Consider the following 19,687-nt stretch of genomic DNA (forward strand, 5'->3'; position numbering starts at 1 on the left):
GTAAAACTCGGCACACTGATAAAGTTTAACCTAATATCACTATAACAATCTACAAGGTTAATACAGTCCGCTTCTCTTTCTTCCCCCCCATTTATCTGCTTTCTTTAGTAATTTACAGTTTTCATCATATGTATGTGTAGTAGAATTTCTGACCTTTGACCTATAGTTCATGTCTGTCAAAAATGTATGCTCATTTTGATTTCTCTTCCTCTTCTGTGGGACAAAAGTGAACTTTAAGTCGTGCCAACCTGTCTAACTGAATGTGTTGACTGTCTAAAAGATTCGAGTTGTTATGGAACAGATAGGGAAAACAAAATAAGACATTGACGCACTAACAAGAGAGATAAGAAAGGGATAAAGCCAAACGAAGTGAGTGTTTTGGGCACCATCTTCTTTTTCATGGTGACGGGCGCGCCCGGGGGGGAAACTTTCTGTGTGCTAGACAACTCAACCCAACCATTGTACCATTTGATTATGAGTAAAATAAAACTCTTGTGTTAAATCTACTTTGGTTCTCATTGACAACCTGGACTTTCCACTACAAAATTGGCGTCACGAACAGGACCTCAAACATGACCTGTCCTCCGCCTCTGTTCTTGCTGCACTTGACTATCAGCTGCCTTTTCTTTTTCTTGGATGTTTCTGAAACTACTAATACTACCACTACTACTACCACTACTATTACTATTACTACGACTAACACTGTCCCTGTGAGAGGGACAGAGGGGGGAGGTGAGTTTGGATTGGGTCAAGTTTGAGCGTGTTGAGGTTTTATTTAATCGATATGATCAATCCGGTACAAGGATAAAGGAACGTAATGATTTAGATTGACAATTGCAGTGGTTGGCGGAAGCAACCCCACCCTCAAAGGAGAGTGCCAATTCAGTAATTAAATATTTTGTGAATGATCTAATATCCCGACATGGTTTCCCCAAAAAGATTAGGTCAAACAACGGCACCTATTTTAAGAAAACAGGTTATCATCTTCAGTCACAAGATCAGCACTTCTCAGGACCAGCAGCTTCCTAGGAAGGTGGAAAGACCATGAGACCAAAATGGTAAGTTTGCAAAATGTAGAATTTGTGTGCCAGTTCCTCTGTGCAGATTTGAGGATGAAAGCAGCCACTCCAGATTCCCTTACACTCGCTAAGAGGGGCACGGTCAAAGCCAATCCAGGACCAACACCCGATACCCGACTGGAAGGAACCGAGAGGAGAGACAACACCTTGCCAGCGATGACGAGAACGACTAAGGTTTCCAGCCAAGATGCGTCCATCGGGACTCCAGCAGCCCTGGAAGGAGGTGTCGGGAGTGCCGAAGCGGCGAGGAGGCGTTGAAGCAAGCCGAGGGCCTGGACCAAAGCCCCAACGCCCCATACTTTGCCCCGCCTTCCCCAAAGCCCCATACTTTTCCCCAATTTCGGCCAGCACGGACATGCCACTGAACAGTCTGCCCAATGGACTGAACCACACCCCAAAGAGAGACAGACTGTTTGAGTGGATCTCTTTCTTCACCAAGGCAGCCAAAAGCCCAACGAGGTGTCGGCAGGCCACCAGCCTGAGGCACCACCGAGCCATCCATACGAGCACTAATCGAACATGGACTCATACGAAATTCAGTTGTGTGTACAAAATCAAATGGTAACTACATTCATTGCAAATGCCGGGAAAAATAATAATGCAACAGCTTACAGTCATAAGTCTATATTAATTCTAAACCAGATCTTGTTTGATTCATTATTAATGTGAAAATACATCTTGAATAAGCATATATATATTCATCTAATTATGTTCATGATCAAAGTATTTTGGTATTATGTTACTAACTCAAAGGGTAGGCCACTAATTGTGTTCTGTGAGATGGTTTTACTGCAGGCTGGTAACAGCGATCGCTCTGAAGGAGGGTCATAGACGGAATTTTTGCCTCGTATAAAAACATTGAGGTTTTTGCCTCTATCTGCGGTAGAGATTTAATTTAGTGGTCTATATCAGAAATTGTTTTGGTCCAGGGTCTTAAGACCCTGGAAGGCGGGTATGTAGTAGAATTTCTGACCTTTGACCTATAGTTCATGTCTGTCAAAAATGTATGCTCATTTTGATTTCTCTTCCTCTTCTGTGGGACAAAAGTGAACTTTAAGTCGTGCCAACCTGTCTAACTGAATGTGTTGACTGTCTAAAAGATTCGAGTTGTTATGGAACAGATAGGGAAAACAAAATAAGACATTGACGCACTAACAAGAGAGATAAGAAAGGGATAAAGCCAAACGAAGTGAGTGTTTTGGGCACCATCTTCTTTTTCATGGTGACGGGCGCGCCCGGGGGGGAAACTTTCTGTGTGCTAGACAACTCAACCCAACCATTGTACCATTTGATTATGAGTAAAATAAAACTCTTGTGTTAAATCTACTTTGGTTCTCATTGACAACCTGGACTTTCCACTACATATGTATTGTGGCATTTGAAACAATTGTATTGTTGATAGTAATAGAGGTAATTATTAGTATTATTCATTATTAATAGTGCTACTTCTATTGGTATTTGTATTGTTCCATTTGTAGGGCAATAATATTCATTACTATCTACTTCAGTAACTGCTCCTTTGCTATAATTTTTCATATCATATTTGTACATATCCTATTTGCTGATGTTGTTCTGTTGTTGTTGTTGTTGTCTCTCTATCTTATCCCAGTCTCGTCCCCGCAATTTCACCCCTCTGTCTTCCTTTTTCCCCCCTTTCTATCCCCTCCTGCTGCAGTCCGGCTGCACCAAACATTAAGTAAATTAATTTAACAAAGTCAAATACAAAATAAGGGAAATAAAGAGAGGTATCCCACATTTCTTATTTGTAAAGTAAATCTGAACAGCAGATATGGGCATCTACATCAACAATATGATTTGCCTGAGTAGTTGGACAGGACAAAAAAAAAATAGCTGTGGGCTAAAAATGGCCCCCGTGCCGCACTTTGTACACTAGTACCATGAGGTTATCTTTTTCTAATGGGTAAAAAAAGGATGTATAATTAGTATGTATCCATAATTTGCTGTGACTGCCACTATTTGGGAAACAAACTTGCCAATGTTTTATTAACACACCAAACACACCTGTTGACTGTTTAAGCAGCTATTTTTATTACAACGGTACATGTATATACAGCATAAGGCACAGTAGAAATACAGACGGGGGGTAGGAAAGTTGCGTTTTGGTGGGGCGTTGTGGCGCTGATTGTGGGGACTTAGAAGCACTTCCTGTGAACAATGGAGGGGCCTGCCTCATCGTACTCCTGCTTGCTGATCCACATCTGCTGGAAGGTGGACAGAGAGGCCAGGATGGAGCCGCCGATCCAGACGGAGTATTTCCTCTCAGGTGGAGCGATGATCTAGAGACGGACCAGAGGTTGGTGAGTGAACCGGCAAAACAACGTTTTCTTTGTACCAGCTAAACCGGGTCGTGCCGCTCACCTTGATCTTCATGGTGCTGGGGGCCAGGGCTGTGATCTCCTTCTGCATGCGGTCAGCAATACCGGGATACATGGTGGTACCACCAGACAGGACGTTGTTGGCGTACAGGTCCTTACGGATATCAATGTCGCACTTCATGATGCTGTTGTAGGCGGTCTCATGGATACCAGCAGACTCCATACCTACGCAGAAATTATGCAAATGTATTAGAATTGACATCAAATCCATGGTATCTGGGAATTACTATGATCTTCTTTAATGCAGTTGCTAATATTTGTCTGTTAGTACCAATGAAGGAAGGCTGGAACAGGGTCTCGGGGCAGCGGAAACGCTCGTTGCCGATGGTGATGACCTGACCGTCGGGCAGCTCGTAGCTCTTCTCCAGAGAGGAGGAGGAGGCGGCAGTGGCCATCTCGTTCTCAAAGTCCAGAGCCACATAGCACAGCTTCTCCTTGATGTCACGCACGATCTCACGCTCAGCTGAGGGAGGGAAAGATCACTGAGTTTGTCTACAAACATATTGTATTTACTGTATATACAGTACAGGCCAAAAGTGTGGCCACACCTTCTCCTCATTCAATGCGTTTTCTTTATTTTCATGACTATTTACATTGTAGATTGTCACTGAAGGCATCCAAACTATGAATGAACACATGTGGAGTTATGTACTTAACAAAAAAAAAAGTGAAATAACTGAAAACATGTTTTATATTGTAGTTTCTTTAAAATAGTCACACTTTGCTCTGATTATTTTTTGGACACTCTTGGCGTTCTCTTGATGAGCTTCAAGAAAGGGTTTTCACTTTACAGGTGTCATAGTTTTGATGCCTTCAGTGACAATCTACAATGTAAATAGTCATTAAAATAAAGAAAACGCATTGAAATGAGAAGATGTGTCCAAACTTTTGGCCTATACTGTATACAATTTATACATACAATATTTGTATGTACAAATACAGTATATCAGTGTTTCTGAACCGTTGTTCGGCCACAAGCGCCCCCTGGAGGGCCGCCAAAAAATATCTGTTTTTCAGCTGTGGTTGGTATGGGCTGCAGCGGAACTCAGTTGTGATACACTTTTCCACCACTCGTGGCAGTAATGACCATATCAAACAAACAGAAGAAGTCTGGAGCTAAAGTCATAGAAAAGTTTCTTAAGCGCAAAAAGTATGACTAAAGTGGTGAAGCTGTATTTTCATTTGCACTTTAATTTTATTGACAGTTTAGTTAAGAAACATATATTATTATTATACATTTTTAATTCAGCCAGATTTTTTTCATTTTAGCACTGCGTATAAGAAACATTTATTATTTACTAATAATTCAGGTTAGAATATTTGTATAAGAAACATATTTATTATTAATTCAGTAAGAATGTTTTTATTTTAGCGCTGCGTAATGTAGGTACATTTATTTTTCATCAGTTATTATAGATCCCTTCTTTTGCAGTATATTTGATTAGTATTTATTTTTGTAATCAGCCTCACCTAAGCCTTGATAATAATATTTTTTGATTAACACATGGTTTCATATCAGTTGATAAGCTTTATCCTGTTAAACTGTAAGTAGGTTAGATATAATTCTTGAATATGATTAAAAGCAACAGTAGGATTACTAATTTAGAGGTAATATTTGAGTGGGACCCGGGCCCCTCTGTAAAGTTGGGCCCCAAGGACAAAAAGGGTAAGAAGTTACCGCTGCATTATATGACACTGTACACATTGCATACAGTATATGTCATTCCTCTATCATGTATACAAAAAAAAAGACCTAAAATCAACTGCTATTTTAGGACTATCCATTTTTTTGCCTAGTTCTTTTGCAATAGCCTTAACAAACATCCCTATTTATGTTTTCACTTAAAACTAAAGTACAGTGTTTAAAACAAATGTTTTACTACTCTTAGGGCCTGGTTTAGTAAAGATTTGCATGTCTTAAAACACGTGCAAACTTGATAGGGCACGCAAAGCTGATCGACTAAGCTCGTGAGCAGAGGGTTGCGTCTTTTAAACGGGCAAAGTACATTAGGGACGGGAGTGCAATTCATCTAGTTTGTCTGCATTCATGCATATGCAGAATATATGCTGAACGCCCCACAATACTGGGAGGAGGAAATGCAAATATAATCATTGAGCACTCGCAATGTGATTTATCAAGACTGAAGCGGTTTTGCGACTATTGAAATGCACGTGCAAACTGAAAGAAAGGAGGCCATCGCACTGCAAAGACAGACGATGCACGGAGAATCCTTCGTCCTTTGTGTGTGCGCGTCAACATATTTGACTGTAAAAATAAAAATATCAGACATATTCAGCAATATTATTTTATAAATGTATTACTCTTGAATAAATTAAGAGGCTAATTAAAACAATGATTTGTTTTGGTGTCTGCTGGTATTTTTTGCCGTTATTTTTTTTTATTTTAAGAGATTATTACTAATAAATTAATATATTACTAATATGTCTTATATTGTATATGAAAAAAACATCTTGCAACATACATTTTAATGCATTCTTGCATTTCTGAATCATTCTAGATGCACCAACACAACACCGGCGCCTCCCAGAGCGCACCTTCCTCGTGCCAAAAATAAGATCCGTTGTCCAGATCAGTGATTCTCAAGCTTTGGTACGCGGGCTCAATTTAGTGGTACGCCAACAAATCACCCAATTAAATGTTCAAACACAGTGTTACTGTTCAACCTGTGTGTAATGTCAGAGTAACCATAAAATTATTAAATATACTCGTTAAATAAAACCTCTGCTTTGTTTTTAATGAATATTTAGGCCTACTATGCTACTGTATTTCAATGTCGGTCATTATGGTGGTACTTGGAGTGTTTTCTCAGGTGGAACTTGGTACAAATAAATAAAAAGTTGGTGTGTGCTGCATATTCCACAACATAACAACAACAGCACAGATTGGACCGTTGGAGCATGTGATGCCATACATGTGGGGGGAAATAAGGAACATCCTTATTTCAACATGGCGGTCCAAACAAGTTTTGCACTTGATATCAATTGCGGTCTTGGTAGATCGCCTGCAACACGCCCACTAATAGCACAGGCATGTTTATTATAGTTTGCGCACGTGGTTGTTGGATCTCAGTAGATCAGGCCTATACTTCTTTTTACACTTGTACACATTCAGTGTTTTATTGTTTTACGACTGGAAGTGGTTCACTTATTTTTACACTTGTAAAAACCTAAAACTGTATTTACTGAATATTTCAGTTACTTTTTTTTCATGGGAAAATGGATTTTAAACGTTTTTTTAGTTCCTTTTCGTCAGTTATTTAGTGAGCTACGATCCCAGACTTCCTCACCAGTTGTGACGAAAGAGTAGCCACGCTCAGTCAGGATCTTCATCAGGTAGTCGGTCAGGTCACGACCAGCCAGGTCCAGACGCATGATGGCGTGTGGCAGAGCGTACCCCTCATAGATGGGCACGTTGTGGGTCACACCGTCACCAGAGTCCAGCACGATACCTGTCCAAGGGGTGACTTGTCAGATCTACACTTGTTGGTGACAGTCGCCAAAGGACACTCACCGGTGGTACGACCAGAGGCGTACAGGGACAGGACAGCCTGGATGGCCACGTACATGGCGGGGACGTTGAAGGTCTCAAACATGATCTGGGTCATCTTCTCCCTGTTGGCCTTGGGGTTGAGGGGGGCCTCAGTCAGCAGGGTGGGGTGCTCCTCCGGGGCCACACGGAGCTCGTTGTAGAAGGTGTGGTGCCAGATCTGACGACACCGATGGGGAGCTTGTCAGTACGTCAATGCACGATGACACCCATGCGTCCTCCGCACTGATTCTCACCTTCTCCATGTCGTCCCAGTTGGTGATGATGCCATGCTCGATGGGGTACTTCAGGGTCAGGATACCCCTCTTGCTCTGAGCCTCGTCTCCCACGTAGCTGTCCTTCTGACCCATACCCACCATGACGCCCTGGGGAGAGAAAATACACTTCAGAACTGCAGGAAATAAGGCACACATTCGCACACCGTTTTTTTTTTAGGTTCCAAACCAGGATGTCCCGGTCGTCGGGGGGTCGCTAACCTGATGACGGGGGCGTCCAACGATGGACGGGAAGACAGCACGGGGGGCATCATCACCGGCGAACCCAGCCTTGACCAGGCCGGAACCGTTGTCGCACACGAGGGCGGTGGTCTCGTCGTCGTCGCACATGTTTGGTCTGTTGTTGATTGGCCTTCTGTGCCACAGGACGGAACGTTGAAAAAAATACACATCATTAGGTATCTTTTTCAGTATCACCAAAACAGGACATGATTTGGTTCCACTGCTCTATTTTTACCCACGAGACCCTTGTGTCCCCCCGGGCCCCCTCTACTGTATCTCATCATTAAACCGGAGACACTTAACAGCTGAGACGGTGTGTTCTTTGACAAGTGGTCTTCCCTCAGCTGTCGCCACGCAACAGTACCCCTCTGTTTGGAGCAGTATTATTTTCTGTTACGCCCCCCCCGATGGAGGAAGACCGCGACTATAAACAGTATCATTTGTCTGTAAAATTGTTATAAGTACACCTCTGCAAAATATTGTATACTTAATAACATTAAAAAAAACACACTTATCTTTCCTCATCTCCTACTGTAGTCACACCGAGGCCAAGTGCTATTTTTAGGGCCCGAGAAGCGGAGTAAGCCCCGCAGGGGGCCATGCAGACCACCGCCAGGGCCCTATTGCAATTGCTGGGTTTTTTCTTCTATATGTTTGGCCCTTAATATGCACGAAAAGGCGTGTCAGGTGTGGCGAATGCTTTAATAGTTTTGGGGTCCCAAAATTGAAATTTCAAAATTGTCTCTCTCGCGCCACCTTTAAAATTAGGAGGGAAAAAAAAAATAGCCCCTCTTAACAGTTTCACGCGTCGACACGAAAATCGCAGGAGACGTCTATCATGGCAGGACGCACATAAAAGTCTCATACCGCCAAACGAACAGGAAGACGGCCATCTTGGTTTTTCGTCTTCCATTTTTTGGCAAAAAAAAAGGGGCTCGTACTTTAACGAACTCCTTCTAGGGACTTTGACCAAATGAGTGGCGGTTAAAATAACAGATACTACACATATAGGCGATGAGAAATAGCGAGAAAAAAAAAATTGTACGCCATAACTTTGCTCCAAAGGTTTTTCCCCATTTTTCAGCGAAAAAAAGGCTTGTACTTTAATTTTTGATTGTAACAATGCAAATAATTGACTTTTTAAAAAAAAGGTATTCTATTTTATATATAATCAATTGCTTCTTATAGTTGATCTTACTTAAGTTATTGCTATTTTGGCATTAAGTTAGCTGTTTCTGCGCCAAGACTCCAAGACAACGTTCTGTTATGTGCAAATGTACCTTGCAAAAAAGAACAATTCTGATTCTGATACCCTTCATCATATTCTAGAACGGCAAAAAAAAAAAAAAAAGCATTTTGCCCGAGGTCATTTTCGTTTAAAGGGAAAGTAAAAGCTTACCCATAAAAAAAAAATTACAAGAGTCAATTGTCAAATCTAATGCGTAAAATCCATCAAAACTCAATAAAATTTACATTCTTGAACTCACTTCCATTCAATTCAATTTATTTGGAGTACCCCCTTGAGATGCAGCATCTCCTTTTCAAGGGGGCCCCTGTGTCCTAAATCATGTTTCCTCATCTTCAAGCACAGAACTAAAAAGTGTGACACCCTGTCCTCGACTAAAGCTGAGGTAAAACGCGTCCATACCGCTAAAGAGTGCAGCAAGAAAACCAGTAATGGGACTCACCGAGAGTTTGATGCAAGACTGGAGTTTCCACTGGGACGAAGGGCCAGAGTGTGAGGGGTTCTTAAATATGCTCAGGCCGGGGGGGGGCCGGTGGGCGGACTCGGGAGTTCACACAAGCCCAAATTTGTGCTGCTCAGAAACATGGGGGAGTTAAGTGGATCTTGTGTCGGGGACGCCACCAAAATGGGGAGTTGTGGCCTTAGAACGACACGTCACAGATATTACGAGTACAGTTTGAGGCTTAGAGAAGGATAGTGTGACGTGTGGTCAATCATGGGGGGGTTAAAATGCTGTTGTGTCATAAAAGTGCACCTTCAGGATTTTTAGACGTCACCATGCTTCGATATCGTTCCTATTTGTTAAAAAAAATGTCAACAGGGGGGTCCCCGATGCAGGCTGCTAAGGATGTGTTAATATGACTAAGCTGCCACAGGCCACTGGGGAAAGAGGGTGATTGAATGGAGTGACGGTAACACGAGCTCCTATCTGAGCGCTGGAGTCAAGGAGCCGTCTAAGGGGACTTGCTTGCATGTGTAGGGTGCACAGGGCGGGAGGAAGGCAAACACAAGTCAGACAGCTGAAATGCAATATTGTATGGGGCGGGAGGGGGTGGGGTGGGGGGGGGGCCGGTAGACGCAGACCTCCGGCACACGACAGATTCCTTGGGATGTCCTGTGCAGCAGCAGCAGCAGCAGCAGCAGCCGCAGGCAGCCTTCTCCACTCTGATTGGCTCCCGTCTCTCCTTTTAGGGAATTGGAGCGTAACAGGTGCCGGTGGCTGCGCAGGCCCCCCTCCCCTCCTCAACAGGCTGCCTGGAGGTCGTCGAGACCCCAAGCTCCATATTTGTCACGTCGCGTCGCCGCGCCGGGGGTAGTAAGAATGTAAATACCTCCCACATCATCCACCGTTCCATTTCGAGGCGTAATGGACTTCCAAGAAAGACGTTACTAACCTACTTGTCTGACTCTATACTAGGCTTTTAGTGCATCATTGTTGTATTCCCAACTATTTGGTACTTAAGAGCATCAGCTAGGGGGGATTTTTTTTTTTTTTAAAGTCCTAGTAATAACAATGTATTTAAAACCATGAAGAAGCAATTCTGGAAATTGTTGAAACTATGCCAAAATAGAGAAACATGACAAATACATTTGTAAAAAAAAACCACTGTATCTCCAAATATCTATAGTTGATCATCTATATTAGGGCTGTGATTCTCGATTCAAAATCAATACTATTCTAATAACATTGGGTGCCGCTTCTATGATTAACTACATTCCTCTATAACAGGTTTGTCAAACGTAAGGCCAGCGGGCCAAATCAGGCCCGCAAACGAGTTTTATCCGGGTCGCAGGATGAGTTTGCTAAGTATAAAAATGAGCCGAAATTTTTGAATGAAAGAAATTGCTGTTCTAAATGTGTCCACTAGATGTCGCAATAGCAATTCTTTGTAGATTATGCTACATATGTAAAAAAAAAAAAAACCACGTTAGTGCACCAGTCGAAGAAAGTGAGCAAACCACATAAATACCATCCTGTAATTTGATTTTTATATTATTTTTTTATCTTGATAGATTGAAAATTAACACCAATGTGTTGACTGTTGAACATTATCACATAATTTATTCAGAAAGTATAAATAAGGAAGAATACAGGTAGAATACTATTAACCACAAGTAAGTATAAAAAACCCAACATTATGATTTGTGCGTTTTTAGAATGTCTTGGTTCTATTTTTAAACAAAGAAAACAATCTGAAGTTGTCTTTATTTTTAAGTTATCATGCCGTAGATTTTTCTCCATGTGGCCCCCAATCTGAAATTAGTTTGACACCCCTGATCTATAAAATAGAAAAACAGCTCTGATAAATTTCTATATTACTTAAAAGAAAACTGGTTTTGTTTAATAACTGGTTTTGTCTACCCAAACATTTAATAAAGTCAAATACAAATAAGGCAACAAGAGAAACAAAACCCACACTTCTCTTTTCTAAAGTAAATCTGTACAGCAGATACGGGCATCTACATCAACATGTGATTTCCCTGAGTGGCTGGACAGGACAGATTGAAAAAAAAAAATATATATATATATTTACACATTTTTTGGAATTGATTAAGAATTATTACAACTAAGAATCGAGATACATTACTTTACATATCATCTGTTCTCAAACTTTTTTCACCAAGTTCCACTTCAGAAAAAAACTGCCTCTCCAAGAACCACCATAATGACCATCATTAAAATTCAGTAGCGTAGTAGTCCTATGTAGTCATTAAAAAACAAGGCATAGGTTTTATTTAACACGTCATATTTAATATTGTTGGCCACTGTAACATTACACACAACTCACAAACATCAACAATGATACTCCATATAGAGTACATATTTACAGACTTCTTTGACGTACACTGCAAAAAGTCAGTGTTCAAAAACAAGAAAACATTTTTTTTTAAAATTAGGGGTATTTTACTTGAACTAAGCAAAATTATTTGCCAATAAAACAAGAAAATATGGCTTGTCAAGACTTTCCAAAACAAGTAAAATTAGCTAACCTCAATGAACCCAAAAATACATTAAAATAAGTATATTATCACTAATAACAACTGCACTTTTCTAGGTAGAAAAAAATGAGACCTTTTTGCTGAATATGTTAAAAAATATTCTTAAATAAGTAAATGCTAGTGCCATTATCTTAAAATAATGATATGCGCTCGGCATCATGATTTTTTTTATTCATGCTTGAAGTAAGAAATTATTACTTTAAAAAAGTACTTTTATATTTGTGAGTGTTAATGACGCAGCTTTACATCAGTTGATTCTAGTTTCAAGCATGTTTTACTCAATATAGGTCATAAAATCTCAGCAACAAGCTGTAATATCTTACTGAGATCATTTTGGACCAAAACCCTTCTAACATAAAATCTGCTTAGTGAGAAGAATTATCTTATCAGACAGAAAATAAGCAAATATCACCCTTATTTGAGATATTTCATCTTACTTAGATTTCAGTTTTTGCAGTGTACCTAGTGGCACGCGTATCATAGTTTTAGAATCACTGTTCAATATATTGTTTTGATTAAAATGCAACCAAAACAAACGTTTGGCTTTGACTAAAAACAAATATGCCAGCAGGCACATACATTCATACAACATTTATTATACATACATGTCCTTTAAAACTGACTTTGAAACAGCATTTCAAAATAGTTGCATTTGTAAATTGAGACAACGTTGATGTCTAACATTGGATCCACGTTGTTGGTTGGAAAATTATCAAATGTCAATGTTCAATGGTCAATGTGAGCTGGGCGGCAGCCGAAGGCAGGGCACTACAGAAGCTAGCTCTTGGGACGTGGAACGTCACCTCGCTGGGGGGGGAAGGAGCCTGAGCTAGTGCGCGAGGTGGAGAAGTTCCGGCTAGACATAGTCGGACTCACTTCGACGCACAGCAAGGGCTCTGGAACCAGTTCTCTCGAGAGGGGCTGGACTCTCTTCCACTCTGGCGTTGCCGGCAGTGAGAGGCGACGGGCTGGGGTGGCAATTCTTGTTGCCCCCCGGCTCAGAGCCTGCATGTTGGAGTTCAACCCGGTGGACGAGTAGGGTAGCTTTCCTCCGCCTTCGGGTGGGGGAACGGGTCCTGACTGTGGTTTGCGCTTACGCGCCAAACCGCAGATCAGAGTACCCACCCTTTTTGGATTCACTCGAGGGAGTACTTGAGAGTGCTCCCCCGGGTGATTCCCTCGTTCTACTGGGGGACTTCAACGCTCATGTTGGCAGCGACAGTGAAACCTGGACAGGCGTGATTGGGAAGAATGGCTGCCCGGATCTGAACCCGAGCTGTGTTTTGTTATTGGACTTTTGTGCCCGTCACAGATTGTCCATAACGAACACCATGTTCAAACATAAGGGTGTCCATATGTGCACTTGGCACCAGGACACCCTAGGCCGCAGTTCAATGATCGACTTTGTAGTTGTGTCGTCGGATTTGCGGCCTCATGTTTTGGACACTCGGGTGAAGAGAGGGGCGGAGCTTTCTACCGATCACCACCTGGTGGTGAGTTGGCTGCGATGGTGGGGGAGGATGCCGGACAGACCTGGCAGGCCCAAACGCATTGTGAGGGTTTGCTGGGAACGTCTGGCAGAGTCTCCTGTCAGAGAGAGTTTCAATTCCCACCTCCGGAAGAACTTTGAACATGTCACGAGGGAGGTGCTGGACATTGAATCCGAGTGGACCATGTTCCGCACCTCTATTGTCGAGGCGGCTGATTGGAGCTGTGGCCGCAAGGTAGTTGGTGCCTGTCGTGGCGGTAATCCTAGAACCCGTTGGTGGACACCTGCGGTGAGGGATGCCGTCAAGCTGAAGAAGGAGTCCTATCGGGTTCTTTTGGCTCATAGGACTCCTGAGGCAGCGGACAGGTACCGACAGGCCAAGCGGTGTGCGGCTTCGGCGGTCGCGGAGGCAAAAACTCGGACATGGGAGGAGTTCGGGGAAGCCATGGAAAACGACTTCCGGACGGCTTCGAAGCGATTCTGGACCACCATCCGCCGCCACAGGAAGGGGAAGCAGTGCACTATCAACACCGTGTATGGTGAGGATGTTGTTCTGCTGACCTCGACTGCGGATGTTGTGGATCGGTGGAGGGAATACTTCGAAGACCTCCTCAATCCCACCAACACGTCTTCCTATGAGGAAGCAGTGCCTGGGGAATCTGTGGTGGGCTCTCCTATTTCTGGGGCTGAGGTTGATGAGGTAGTTAAAAAGCTCCTCGGTGGCAAGGCCCCGGGGGTGGATGAGATCCGCCCGGAGTTCCTTAAGGCTCTGGATGCTGTGGGGCTGTCTTGGTTGACAAGACTCTGCAGCATCGCGTGGACATCGGGGGCGGTACCTCTGGATTGGCAGACCGGGGTGGTGGTTCCTCTCTTTAAGAAGGGGAACGCCAAGGCTGCCCTTTGTCACCGATTCTGTTCATAACTTTTATGGACAGAATTTCTAGGCACAGTCAAGGCGTTGAGGGGATCTGGTTTGGTGGCTGCAGGATTAGGTCTCTGCTTTTTGCAGATGTTGTGGTCCTGATGGCTTCATCTGGCCAGGATCTTCAGCTCTCACTGGATCGGTTCGCAGCTGAGTGTGAAGCGACTGGGATGAGAATCAGCACCTCCAAGTCCGAGTCCATGGTTCTCGTGCCATCTCCGGGTTGCGGAGGAGACCCTGCCCCAAGTGGAGGAGTTCAAGTACCTCGGAGTCTTGTTCACGAGTGAGGGAAGAGTGGATCGTGAGATCGACAGGCGGATCGGTGCGGCGTATTCAGTAATGCGGACGCTGTATCGATTCCGTTGTGGTGAAGAAGGAGCTGAGCCGGAAGGCAAAGCTCTCAATTTATCGGTCGATCTACGTTCCCATCCTCACCTATGGTCATGAGCTTTGGGTTATGACCGAAAGGACAAGATCACGGGTACAAGCGGCCAAAATGAGTTTCCTCCGCCGGGTGTCGGGGCTCTCCCTTAGAGATAGGGTGAGAAGCTCTACCATCCGGGGGGAGCTCAAAGTAAAGACGCTGCTCCTCCACATCGAGAGGAGCCAGATGAGGTGGTTCGGGCATCTGGTCAGGATGCCACCCGAACGCCTCCCGAGGGAGGTGTTTAGGGCACGTCCGACCGGTAGGAGGCCACGGGGAAGACCCAGGACACGTTGGGAAGACTATGTCTCCCGGCTGGCCTGGGAACGCCTCGGGATCCCCCGGGAGGAGCTGGACGAAGTGGCTGGGGAGAGGGAAGTCTGGGTTTCCCTGCTTAGGCTGCTGCCCCCGCGACCCGACCTCGGATAAGCTGAAGAAGATGGATGGATGGATGGTCAATGGTCAAGTCAACGTCAGAACCCAACATTGATTAAATGTCGTCGTTATGTTTGAGTTGCTCAACGTCAGCACCTAATTCAACAAGTCCTCAGCGTTGTTTCATTGTCTGTTGGGAATTACCAGAGATACATGCTTTCTATTGGACACGGATGGTATGGCGTTCCCGTCACTGCTAGGATTGGACTTATCAAAGCTAAGGGGAATTTGGATATTAATGTCCCACTCGTGGATTATGAGTGATCCCGTCTAAACTCACTGTTGCTATATAGACCATTCACGGAGGTTTCTATATTTACTTTTTTTACAGCAGCAACATGCAGAAGTAGCAGGCTATATACAGACTAGGGGTGTCCCGATCTGATATTGATATCGGTCCGATATCAGCAAAATCGGTTTATCTGCATCTAAACTTTAGGGCTTTACAAGGAATCCAGCAGCACGTTTTACTTTTGTAACCCTCGACAGCCAGTTAGCATTTAAATGTCCTCCAATAAGCACACAAGTTTAGTCTTTTCTTGTATTTCAGTAATTAATTACCATTCCACTTTAACTTAAAAGACAGCATAAGTCCATGCAAGACATTTAATGATAAATAGGTTAGTGTTTTTCAAACCTACCATTGTGCTTTGTTTGAGGAATTTCCCCATATCAGGCCTTTTCTAACATTCCACTCTACAAAATACTAAAAGTGGGAATGATTTGTGCTAAAATCGTATGGGATCAAGATCGGTATCGGCCAATACTCAAGGCTTTAATATTGGTATTGTATCGGGAGTGAAAATGAATACGGACAACCCCAGTCGGTTGGTTGGTTTCCTGGTATTCTTTAATATAGTCCACACATGTTTGATAGAGTTGAGGTCAGGGCCTGGCCAAACCCTTGCTGGTTCCCGGGTTGTTTCTAATCATCTCAACCAGTTTCTTTTCATCTAAGGTTTATGGTGGTTTAAGTCTTCATCCAGACCTTGACAAAGGCCCCGTTTACACTGCACACCAAATCTGATTTTTGTCCCTCAAGTGACACAGATCTGATTTTTTTTGTCAGTTTTGCACCCAAAGTGCTTAAAATCTGATCTTTTGGCATCAGATTCAGGCCACCACAAGAGGTAGTCCTGAATTTGATTGGAATCTAAACAAATGTGACTTCAGCCTAAATGCAATGGAAGCTGAATGCGAGCCGTATGTGACTTTTTCGTCCGCTTTGGGCGAGCTAAGTCATTCTTGTGCGCGGGGAAAGATGCAGCCCGCCAGCGGAAGTGGATATTTCATCACAACATCCGGTTTCGTTGAGCAAAGTCTATTTTCGACGTCAGAATTTTCAGTGCGTCACTAGTCAATAGTGCACAAATAGGCTATATGTAATACATGAATATATATTTTGATTCCGAAAAAATTGTGATTGTTGAAGGACCGTAATTGACGCTGTGGCATAGTTACTTACATGTGATTGGAAAAATAAATCTGACATAGATCCACGCTGATGTCCATGCCTCATCTACTTAACGGCCATAAAAAGATTAGAACCCTTCCAAATATATTACACCAGGGGTGTCAAACGTACGGGCCGCGGGCCGGATTAGGATGAGTTTGCTAAGTATAAAAATGACCCGAAATTTTTGAATGAAAGAAACTGCTGTTCTAAATGTGTCCACTAGATGCCGTAATAGCAATTCTTTGCATCTTTGTAGATTATGCTACATATGTAAAAAAAACAAAAAAAACATATGATGTTAGTGTACCAGTCGAGGAAAATTATCAAACAACATAAATAACATCTTGTAATTTGATTTTGATTTTTTATCTTGATAGATTGAAAATGAACACCAATGAGTTGACTGATAAACATTATCACATAATTTATTCAGAAAGTATAAATAACGACAAATAAAGATATAATACTATTAACCGCAACACATAAGTGTAAAAAAACCCAACAACATTATGATTTGTACATTTTCATAATGTGCTTGTTCAATTTTTAAACAAAGAAAACAATCTGAAGTTGTCTTTATTTTTAAGTTATCCTGCCGTGATTTTACCAGTCCGGCCCACTTGGGAGTAGATTTTTCTCCATGTGGCCCCCGATCCAAAATGAGTTCGACACCCCTGTATTACACTATATCTCTCCATTTATACATTATGGATTAAAAAAAAACACACATTTTTAAGGTGTGGTGACCATATCTAAGGTGGCGACTTTTATTTTATTTTGTAGTAGTAACAACTTCCTTGTTCATTTACGGAATCACAGCTTCCTTTGTTTTCATTATTGAACTGCGCATACAAGTTACTTCGAGGCCACATTGGAGTCTGAAAAAGATCACATTTTACCTGCAGTGTAAACAGTCGGCTGGAAAAAATCTGATTTGGGCTACTTTGGGTAGTGTAAAGTAGTCAAAGTAACAACACATCCAGATAATTGTTCAAAAATGATGCTCTGTCCATCATGAATTGTCTTTTCTTAGATCTGAGTTCCTGTGACTTTCCCATCGTTCAGACGGTTGAAAAAAGGCCATCAAACATGTCCTCCTTAATCAGAATCAGAACTTGACTTGGTGGACTGTGCTCTTGTTCAATGCTGGCAAAGAGAAACTATCAGCTGAATTCAATTGTGATCACTGATGGAAAGTTAATAGAGCCCTGTCAAGTTAAATATAACAAAACATCCTGGACCACCAAAGATCTGGGTCAATATATGTACAATATTTATTCCGACCCTGTCCAAACGAGTGAAAATCCATTCATTCCAATCTAAAATATAGACGTCAATCATTCAACCCTGGGAAAAGAACAGTTCAAATAAATCATGCCATATGTACTGTTTACAAACTTTTTATAAACATCTAACTTCAGAAACACAAATAAATTATGTTGGTCTTAATCTGAGAAAGTTGGGCAAATCCTAGATTAAATCAATACTTTTTTTCAAATTTTGGTCAGAAGCCCCCGACCTCTCTTAATGCCAATCAGACACTTCCAGCCCGGGACCCCCCCCCACCCCTTCCCATCTTTATCACCGTGTCTTTATCGGGATCAAGCAGATGGGTCTAAAACGGGTCATGATTTTTGAGGAAAGTTTCGTCCTTAAAAGGAAACGTATGAAGCAAACGGTTTCTTCTGTCTTGACAGCTGCCCCCTCTGCAAGCCCCCTCCCAGCCTACCACCTCCCCTACACGCACACTTCAGCAGCTGTTTGAAACAACTGTTATTTCTTAACAGCCAGGTCTACCTCCTGCTTAGACAGCAGTTTACACTACATGACTTGCAGACAGACGGGATTTAAATATCATCCTTGCAATGCATCTCCTTCATTTCAGTGCATTAACACACCTGGGAAAACAACAACAGGTCCAATTGGCTTAGTAGTGCCACCACTGGTAGTTTTAGGTGTCTTTTTTTTTTTTTTTACACCGTGCATGATGAATTACATGCAAGCATTGTCATAACAGAGCAGTCCATTTCAGCACAGCAGCCGTTGACAATGAGCGATGCTACGCCGCATTATTGTCTTTGGCGCTAACATCCATCACTGTGATATGCAGCATGCCTGCTGTAAACAGCTGCTGGGGCGCCAGTTACACACTGCTTTTGGTCACTTTAATCAAAAAAGTCGACCATCTACTACAAGGGTGTCCAACATTTTTCCAGCGAAGGCCACATAAAGAGAAACTGAAGGATACGGGGTCCTTTTGGTTCATTAAATTTACAAAAATCAATAAACTATTGGGCAATCAATATATGCTAAGCCAGGGGTCACCAACCTTTTTGAAACCAAGGGCTACTTCTTGGGTACTGATTAATGCGAAGGGCTACCAGTTAGATACACACTTAAATAAATTGCCAGAAATAGCCAATTTGCTCAATTTACCTTTAACTCTGTTATTATTAATAATTAATGATATTTATCTTTGTGGAAACACTGATCATCTTAATGATTTCTCACAATAAATATATATAGAAACAGATAAATATCAATATGCAACACTTTATTTTTACATTTTCTCTAAGTGCACATTTTTCAAATTGAACATTTTCAAATGATCACTTCTAAGACAGTCTTGTGAAATCACAATATCCCATTTTAACTAGCTAGCCACTAACATTTTTTAACAAATCATGAATTACTTTGCACCATGTTTGTACAAATAATAACTCATGTAAAATACAAAAGTAAACTCTCAAATTTTTAAATCATGTCACACTTTGAACTGGACACCAAATCTGTTATCTGTTTCTTTGTCAGTTAGTGGGAAGCCTGGCATTGCATGCTGCTAACTAGTGTGTTGTACTCTGGTGTGTAACTTGACACTGCAACTCTGAGTGAGTCTTGCAGATGTGCATCAGTGAGGCGTGTTCTGTGTTTGTTCTTGATGAAGTTCATGTCAGAAAAGGCTGATTCACAAAGATAAGATTTTTCCTCATTGTTTGCGGAACCTTCTTAATCTTTTGGACATATTTTCACAGCAATCTGGCCTTAAGCTTAATTATGATAAATTTAAAATGTTAAGGATCGGAAATCTAAAGGGAACGTCCTTTCGAATGGAATGCAAAGTGTTTTGTTTATAAATTATATGCAATCTGTTGTGTTCCCTAATTTTTTTCTGTGT

The 19,687-nt window shown here is 42.2% G+C and overlaps 1 protein-coding gene across 4 annotated transcripts in view; it reads right to left on the bottom strand.

The window, feature by feature from the left end:
• Nucleotides 1–3,104: 3,104 nt before the first annotated feature.
• The window catches only part of actc1a (actin alpha cardiac muscle 1a), a 52,252-nt gene continuing 35,669 nt past the window's right edge, over nt 3,105–19,687 (bottom strand). Inside the window, exons 1-8 of one of the 4 annotated variants that reach the window (XM_062033869.1) lie at nt 9,229–9,263; nt 7,520–7,673; nt 7,280–7,408; nt 7,008–7,203; nt 6,784–6,945; nt 3,747–3,938; nt 3,459–3,640; nt 3,105–3,376 (exon numbers count right to left, since the gene is read on the bottom strand). In XM_062033869.1, the coding sequence (XP_061889853.1) occupies nt 3,233–3,376; nt 3,459–3,640; nt 3,747–3,938; nt 6,784–6,945; nt 7,008–7,203; nt 7,280–7,408; nt 7,520–7,648 (1,134 nt within the window). In that variant the 5' untranslated portion in view covers nt 7,649–7,673; nt 9,229–9,263 and the 3' untranslated portion in view covers nt 3,105–3,232. Of the gene's footprint in view, nt 3,377–3,458; nt 3,641–3,746; nt 3,939–6,783; nt 6,946–7,007; nt 7,204–7,279; nt 7,409–7,519; nt 7,674–9,228; nt 9,264–19,687 lie in introns of those variants that run through there. The other 3 variants (XM_062033872.1, XM_062033868.1, XM_062033870.1) reach the window with 3 other exon arrangements.

This window comes from Entelurus aequoreus, linkage group LG23, assembly GCF_033978785.1.
Source record: "Entelurus aequoreus isolate RoL-2023_Sb linkage group LG23, RoL_Eaeq_v1.1, whole genome shotgun sequence".
NCBI classification, from domain to species: Eukaryota; Metazoa; Chordata; class Actinopteri; order Syngnathiformes; family Syngnathidae; genus Entelurus; species Entelurus aequoreus.